Raw genomic sequence first — 8,541 nt, 5'->3', positions numbered from 1 at the left:
GTTATATTAATCAAGTGTATGGAGGTAAGTAGGAATAGTTTAAAATTACAGAATATAATTGAAATAAAAAAAATATGAAGCTGGGTAAGATTATTTAAAAGAAAACGTAGGTTATTGACACAAATAAGATGGGAAATGGAAAAATGAAAAGCAAATTTTCTGAATTATTATTAATTTTCCCTGTTTACACCAATAAATTGTCACTGGAAGCTGATTCAATGAAACCTCTCTATATGTATCCTGATTCTCACTAGATAAACTAACTAGTCATCCTCTTGGTTTAATTAATGAGGCATCAGGCACTGATGGCATTTAGGGGAGGGGTTTTGGGGGGCTAAGTGAGGTTATTGCAAACCTCCATAGGTTTTTCCAAATCTGGTAATTCTGCCCCATGTGCCATTTGGAACATCTTTGAAGCCGGACAATTCAAGTTCCCCCAATTCAAGTTACCCCATTAAACCATATATTTTTTTAAACTAGACACCCCAGGGTATTTCAAATGCTAGTATTTTAACTCTTTTTATGCACTAATTCTACCACCAGTCTTTGACAAATTTTGTGGTAGTCTTTTTTCACACACATTTTACTTCAGGTATGAATTAATAGCTCCTGGTATACGTCACTGCCAAACAACACCCCAATATGTGTTCAGCAACAACTCCTGAGTACAGTGATACCACTCATGGTTTTGTCAGGTTATTTGGGAGGTAAAAGGCCAGCTTTGTGAGGTGTTTTTTTTTTTTTTTGGAATTTGGACCTCTGGTCAGTCTGTATCCATGTCCTATTTTTGGGAATCTTTGAACTGGGCCAATTCGATTTACCCCATCAAATCAACTAGACACCCTATAGGCATTTAACATGCCAGTATTTTAACTCTTTCCATGTGAGAATTGTTTGTGAAGATATAGCGCTAATTATAGGACTTGCTCAAAAAAATAATTTTTACTTTTTTTTTTTTTTTATAACATTTTGTTGGAACTGGAAGGTTCCCCCTATGGTGACATTAGTGGGGAATTATTTTTACATGTTGCCATATTTTTTTTTACTATTTTTTTTTTTCTTATTTTATTGTTATTTATTGTACTGATCACATCGTGATTAGAAAGCTGGGCTCTATTGACTTGCATGGTTCTCAGGAGGTTCTGGAGAGATCATCTTGGAATTTTTTTTTTATTTTGTTTTTAAAAAACCTGCAAGATCTCTCACAGTGGCACTTGTGATCGCTCTGCGGAGCAGTCACACTGCATCCTGGAGTTAAAAGTTGATCCTTGATCGTAGATCGCTTTTTTTACACCCACTTAAAGGTTATGACGTGCCGTTACCTGACTTTTTTCTTGACGTGCCTCGTGTAAGTTTATTCTTTCTCCAGGCAAGGGAGCAGTGTTTGGCCTTTTCCAACTCACTTCCCTTCAATCTTCACTCGAAGGCTGTCAGTTACTCCCACCAATGAACAACTAGTCCTGCCTCTTCTCAATGCTACTCCCCAGACAGCACCAGATAGTCTACTCTGGGAAGTTCCCAGATGTGCTCATCGTAATGTACAAATACATTTGGGTTCCATATGAGGCTTCACAGGATGTTCTTGACAGTATGGGCCATAAAGCCCTTGAAAGTACTACCTAAGGAGGTGTTAGCCGCTAGTACTGTGGGGGCTTTTAAGGATAAAATTGATTTTTTTTAATCGAGAAAAGGTATTCAGGGCACACATACTAATTTAAACGTTGTTGATCCAGGGTTTATTTGAACTATACATTTTTGTTCTCATCTTCCAACAAAATTAGCATGTGCCTTTTTTATTTTAACCAGAATGCCTTAAGGATATGTAGGTAAGGTTTAACTCAAATGGATTAGTCTTGCAATCAGGCTCAAAACATCAAAATTATACTAATAATGACACTATTGGTTTGTGTTATGTCTTCAATTTTTTGTTTGTATTTCAACAAGCATATTATAATTTATTTTTAAAATTATCCAGAACTAAGTTTGTTGAGCCTTGTTTACAGTGTTTCCTTTTTTCTTTTTTTGCAGAATGAAGCGAGGTAGACTGACAGTTACTATGGAGAGTCAGGTTGTACAAACACAACAGAGAAAGAAAAAACAGAAAATGGATATTCCGACTTCTAAACAGTGCAAATCTCAGACACAAGCATGTGTTCTAGACTGGGGTACTCTGCCACATCATGTAGTATTACATGTATTTCAGTACCTTCCATTAGTGGATAGGGCCCGTGCATCATCAGTTTGTCGACGGTGGAATGAAGTCTTTCATATTCCTGAGCTATGGAGGAAGTTTGAGTTTGAGCTTAACCAGCCGGCTACTTCATACTTAAAGTCTACTCACCCTGATCTCATTCAACAAATCATTAAAAAACATGCAAATCACCTTCAATATGTTAGCTTCAAGGTATGGTTTTGAGCAAGCATAATTCATCCAGCCATTGGGGATTTTGTCTAAAAAGAGATTCTGGTTCAAATGTGAAAAATGGTATCACGATGACCAGTCAGCATGAACATTCTATTGGTCGCTGCTTTGATAAGACCATTTTTTCACACTTTGCACCAGTATAGCCTTTGTGCATAAATCCAGAAAAACATTTTGAGGATGAGGTAATACATACTCACTGATTATTGTGTGATTTTAGGTGGATAGCTGCACTGAGTCTGCTGAAGCTGCATGTGACATACTTTCACAGCTTGTCAACTGTTCTATCAAAACACTTGGACTGATTTCAACAGCAAAACCCAGCTTTATGAATGTGTCTAAGGTAATACAAAGAATTAGTATGTTTTTCTTTTTAAGCTTAAAACACATTTTACTATTGTCACAGGATATACTACAATGAACAAAATCCTTCTGATCACACATTGTAAATACAATATTGTCTCATTTGGATTGTAATAATAAAAAATAAATATTATTTTAAGAATCTTAACATTCTTACAATTATTTTCTGAAGCTATTATAGAAATGAGCAAAGATGAATATCAAAACTGCTGCTCTTATTTTATGTGCGTGGGTCTTTTGCCTTAAATGTATATTTTTAGTGACCCGATTTTACATTTTCAAGTGAACGCTTTTCTCGTTTAATTACCCATATAAGTTTTGTATTGGGAACTGCATAGTTCACTTAACCTTTGAGTGCCATGGGTTGGGGAAAGGTTTCCCCTGCGAGAGGATGGACTAATTTTCACAGTTTGTCATAAATTTGATACTTGATTTTAGACAAACTACCTTGGGTTTATCACCCAAGACCTCCTTAGAGTGAAGATGGAAGCAGATGGATGGGGTGGCTGGGGGCACTTGCCAGGGTCTGGAGACAAAGGAAATTTATTGGCACAACCCCCCCCCACACACACACACACTGTTTTTACTTATTACTGTACACAGCACCCTGTGTTTGATGCTCAAAAACTTTGAGCAAACCTGGAGAATAGAGACGTTAACATTTCTGCATTTTTTGCTATATTTTTTAGTTAATATGATTTATTAATGTTCTTTAGGCTGACGAGTAGTACATTCAAAGGGAATGTCCCATGGAAAAAAGAGATTCATTAGTTTAGTCTGAGTGAGACCCCACACATGATTTTTATTTCACTGGAATATTTGTGATTTTGTTCTGTGAATAACTAATAACTGTTCTCCCTTCCATATTGTTTGTAGTCTCACTTCGTGTCTGCACTGACGGTTGTTTTTGTAAACTCAAAGTCACTATCCTCAATAAAAATCGATGATACACCTGTTGATGATCCATCTTTGAAAGTTTTGGTTGCCAACAACAGTGACACGCTGAAGCTCTTGAAAATGAGCAGTTGTCCTCATGTTTCTCCTGCGGGTAAGAGCAAACAGTTTTTTTTTGTTTTTTTTAGCGTGCTTAAGCTTATTCTCTATTCCATTTTATTATTCAGTTTCACCCAGTCTATTTCAGTTCATATTGATACCCTTTACTCTATGCAACTTTTGTCCAATTTTCATTTCAATGTCATATTTTACTCTTATTTCCAAAGCATGTTAAGTTTAGGGCTTTATCTAGTAATCATCTGTTATATGTGTAATTGCCAATCAGCTGCCAAAAAAAATACCAATTTTTATTTTGGAATATTTTGCTTTCACTGATCTAGCCTTTCCCAGAACAATTTATATCAAATTAATTGAAATGAATTAAATGAATTAAAATATAAACGGCGCCATGCATTGATCTTGTTTTTTTCCCCTCTATTTCAGGAATTCTTTGTGTTGCTGATCAGTGCCATGGTCTTAGGGAGCTAGCTCTCAATTATCATCTCTTGAGTGATGAGCTATTGTTGGCTCTATCGACTGAGAAACATGTTCGGCTTGAACACCTTCGTATAGATGTTGTGAGTGAAAATCCAGGCCAAACGCAGTTTCACACGATTAAGAAGCAAAGTTGGGATGCGCTCATTAAGCATTCGCCAAAAGTGAATATTGTTATGTACTTTTTTTTATACGAAGAGGAATTTGATGCATTTTTCAGAGAGGAAACCCCAGTTACTCATCTTTACTTTGGGCGTGCAGTTAGCAAAGCAATGCTAGGTCGTATTGGTATGAACTGTCCACGTTTAATTGAGCTAGTGGTTTGTGCAAATGGACTTCAACCTTTGGATGATGAGCTTATTAGAATTGCTGACCGATGCAAGAACTTGACAGCTATTGGCCTTGGAGAGTGTGAAGTTTCCTGCAGTGCATTTGTTGAATTTGTTAAAATGTGTGGAAGAAGACTGACACAGTTATCCATAATGGAAGAAGTACTAATTCCAGATAACAAATACAACCTGGAGCAAATTCATTATGAAGTTTCAAAGCATCTCGGAAGAATGTGGTTCCCCGATATGATGCCTACCTGGTAGATGAAAAAAGACTAGGTTCAGGTCAAGAATCTTTCATGTTTTAAAATTCAGCGTTGCTAACTATGCAATAATCACCTGTCTTACAAACAATGGAAATATCCATATGTAAGGTAAATATTTAGTTAGTGATATATCTGTCAATCATGCATGTTTGCCATACAAAATAAAGCTAAAATGTACTAAAAGAGGGAAAATAATGTTAATAGAGGAGATAGCATTAGCACACAACAGCACTTTATTTTATTTCTTACATTATTGCTGCAAATACTCTGGAATCCATGACTCGTGCCACAATAAGTAGATTATTCTATAATGCTTATAACATGTATGGAACTGGTGTATAATAAGCACCTGTATATTGCAACAAAATAACAAAAAATACTGATTACCAAACAGTGTGCATTTTAGTCCAGCTAATATGTGAACATACAGTCATTCAGTTGTTAGCGGTTATTAAATTGCCATAGATTTCTGATTGCAAAGTAGGTATCTGTGACCATCCTTGCTATTTCAATATGGCTTACTTGAAACATTAACAAAACATTTTCATCATATTAAACATATTTACACTGAGAAGTATTTTAAGAATCCCTTAGTTCTAAAAGTTCTGACAAAAAACAAGATCAGAAAGGTACATTTGAGAATTGTTTTTTCTTTTAAAATTGTTTTAAAAAAAATTTTGCAGGCTTTTTAAAATATGGTTAGAAATATTAAATGTATGTCTCTTAACAGCGTTGGACATGTTTCTGAACATGTAACAAATTTGGTATTACGGTAATAAATGATCCTGTATTTATAGTTTACATAGGTTACATGTGAATTTGTTCTAAGGCTTGAATATTGAAGTTTGTCCTTTTGGGCCCCATGACGCAACGCATTACTTAGATAAAATAGAATGGAAATTGAAAGGTAAAATGCATCGTCAGCTACACACAAGGGAGTTTTGCGTTGAAAGTGTGAATACACAGCAGTGATTTGTGCAATAAAGTGTTATTTACAGTTAATGGAACGTTCTTAAAAACAAATACTTGATAACCTAAAATACCATGCAATGTAAAGTACTGTGTTAAATATATATGTCGCAGATTAGAAAAATAAGCAAAATGCACTAGTGTACAGAAAACATGATACATGAACCTGTAAATAGCCTATACTAACAAAGAGATGTGCAAAGATATAAGTTCTTGAAATTTAGATACTATTATGATCACTTTGTTCACACATGTACAAGGAGTGAAATGAATGCATTTGTATATATGATCGTTAAAATGTATTTTTATGCCCCTTGTTTTATTGTGTGCTTATTTGAAAACCATTATTTAAACTTGTATGTATATAATAGAATGTATATGTATATTGTTTTAACTGTGTATGTCAATTAAAGCTCCATTTACAAAACACATCTGATGAGCTATCTTCACACATGCAAACAAAACATTTACATAACAGAAAAAGGAAACTAAAATGAAGAGCCTGACATTCACTTAGGCTCTGGGCTAGTACTTTCAGAGGAAAAACTATTAGTTTCTATGACATTTCATATGTCTTTCATTGATATTGCTTCGCAAGCGATGTGTTCATAAAGTGTTCCCTTTTTAATACAATTTGTGCTTTTGTTTATGGCATTGACTTAGTTGCCCTTTGGTTCCAAAACAGAATGGTGTAAAGTTAGTAAATATTCACTTTCCATTTCTAGTTTTGCTGTGACAAAGCCACTACCATTTGATCACCTCCTACCTTGACCCTTTGCTAGTGTTTGGCCACTCTGTGCACTCAGTAAGCCAATTCCACCTTTAACTCTCCGTTTTATTATGCTGTCTTCTACAAGGTTTGTCCTCACCATTCAATGGTCACCTGGCGCATTCATTATACCTGGCCTTTTTATTGTAATTTAGTGATTGTACCTTTCACCAAACTGTTTTAAACAGTTTGCAAAATAACACCTCTCAATGAGTAGGATGAGATGACTATAGCCCTCGAAGCCTCCAGCTTTATGTCACTGTTTTTTTCGACTCTAGCATTGACATAACATTTATAACAAGGAAAAAAAAAACGAATGTATCACCATGTCTGTTACATAAGTGATGTAACAGAACAGAAAAAAACCCACATTTTATATAATGTAGAGGCTGAGCGTCAGAACTTATTTTTTAAGTTTCAGCTTGGTAGTTTATAGCAGGTTGGTTCACATCCTTTGTTCATGCTCCTAAACAATGACTTAAAGAACCATAGAATAATACACACTCTTTCTCACCTATCATTTCAGTCTGAAAAATAACACCGAGTTGCAAATTACAAATACATTTTATAGCCCGTCATCAAATACAACAAAATATAAATGTCTGACTTTAGGCTGGCTTGCTTGTTATTTGAATATCCTCTTACAGGGTCGTTGCTACAGGTTATAAAACATACAACATACACAAAACATTTAATAATAGAAAATAAAAGGGATACTTAAGCATTAAAATGACGACGTAGTTCTTTCAATTTCTCCTTCATGCTTAATAAGCCTCTCTCAGCATTCTCCCGGACGCCATCTGGCACCGCTTCTTTCAATGTCTCCTGGTCCTAAACACTTTGTAGCGTAGTACTATACAAATGACCTTACAACGTAAAGCAAGACATCGTATCCTTACACATACCCAAAACTTCCCAGAAGCATACATGCATTAAATGTAATATCACATTTTAAAGGCTCCCTTCATTTCTTACAGAACCCATATGCCTTTAGACTTTTGTGCGATTTCTTCTGTTTTCACCACGGCTTAAAAACGCATATACAAAAGTATAATTCCTAGGTAATCACTTAAGATGAATATATAGGGTTTTTGACTACACAGCTATTTTATAAATCATATACTTACATTTGAACTAAATAATTAGGGGAAGTAAAATAAAATTCCTAAAAGAGCACAACATACTAGAGGATAATCGAATTTGTCAAAAGAATGAAGATTACCTTTCAGCCTATTGGTGTTCTGTGATATAAATTCAACAATAGACTTGTCCTTTTCATTTTGACTTGGGCATCCACATTAATTCTTTAGGCAGGTCTATGCTGTGTTGTTATATAATTCTTTAGAAATCGCAGAAATGTGGGATCATATTGGACCATTGAGATACATATAATGAGAAATGATTTTTAATCTCTTATGTAATTTTAGATTTTATGGCACAGTGAAGCTGCTTTCTAAGGCTAATAGTAGTGATAGTGATAGTATGTTCTATAGCCACAAAACCAGATTTCCACACACACACAGACTGTCCTCCCAGCGGCATGAAGCAAATGATAGGAATTCAAATGAAATTGACTTGAGCGCTCTGGTTCACAATGATTGTATTGTTCATATATTTTATGCAGAATCTGCATGAATTAAGGGAATAATAGAATGTATGCTCTCATTCTGTGCTTTATAGTGCAATTTAAAATAAGCAGACATACAAAATGCTTAATCTAATGATGTAATTTTATTAGTATCATATCACACATACACAATATGCAATACACATGTTCATATAGTAGGATATTCTGTCAATTATATACAGATGGGACAGATTTGACTTGCAAACATTCTCACAAATGAATTAGAATTAGAAGCATTACCAACTAGACCTACACTTTAATAGAACAGTAAACATTTCATAAAACTATATATATATATATATATATAT

General features: G+C 34.7%; 1 protein-coding gene across 1 annotated transcript; it reads left to right on the top strand.

Moving 5' to 3' along the window:
- Positions 1–2,029: 2,029 nt before the first annotated feature.
- LOC149285897 (F-box/LRR-repeat protein 21-like) lies at positions 2,030–4,866 on the top strand. Its single transcript, XM_089494770.1, has 4 exons — positions 2,030–2,404; positions 2,643–2,765; positions 3,662–3,833; positions 4,223–4,866. The coding sequence occupies exons 1-4, from the start codon at positions 2,030–2,032 to the stop codon at positions 4,864–4,866; spliced, it is 1,314 nt and encodes a 437-aa protein (XP_089350896.1).
- Positions 4,867–8,541: the final 3,675 nt, after the last annotated feature.

This window comes from Sceloporus occidentalis, unplaced genomic scaffold, assembly GCF_023333645.1.
Source record: "Sceloporus occidentalis isolate IW3139 unplaced genomic scaffold, rSceOcc1.0.p SCAF_75, whole genome shotgun sequence".
Lineage (NCBI taxonomy): Eukaryota > Metazoa > Chordata > Lepidosauria > Squamata > Phrynosomatidae > Sceloporus > Sceloporus occidentalis.
The sequence above is the reverse complement of the archived record's forward strand: the minus strand, read 5'-3'. Positions and strand labels throughout refer to the sequence as shown.

What these genes read in the sequence shown, in the direction of transcription:
- LOC149285897 (XM_089494770.1), top strand. Translation starts at nt 2,030, where the DNA reads ATGAAGCGAGGTAGACTGACAGTTACTATGGAGAGTCAGGTTGTACAA. An exon ending in TTCAATATGTTAGCTTCAAG is followed by an intron (nt 2,405 to 2,642) that starts GTATGGTTTTGA and finishes GTGTGATTTTAG; the next exon opens with GTGGATAGCTGCACTGAGTC. An exon ending in GCTTTATGAATGTGTCTAAG is followed by an intron (nt 2,766 to 3,661) that starts GTAATACAAAGA and finishes TATTGTTTGTAG; the next exon opens with TCTCACTTCGTGTCTGCACT.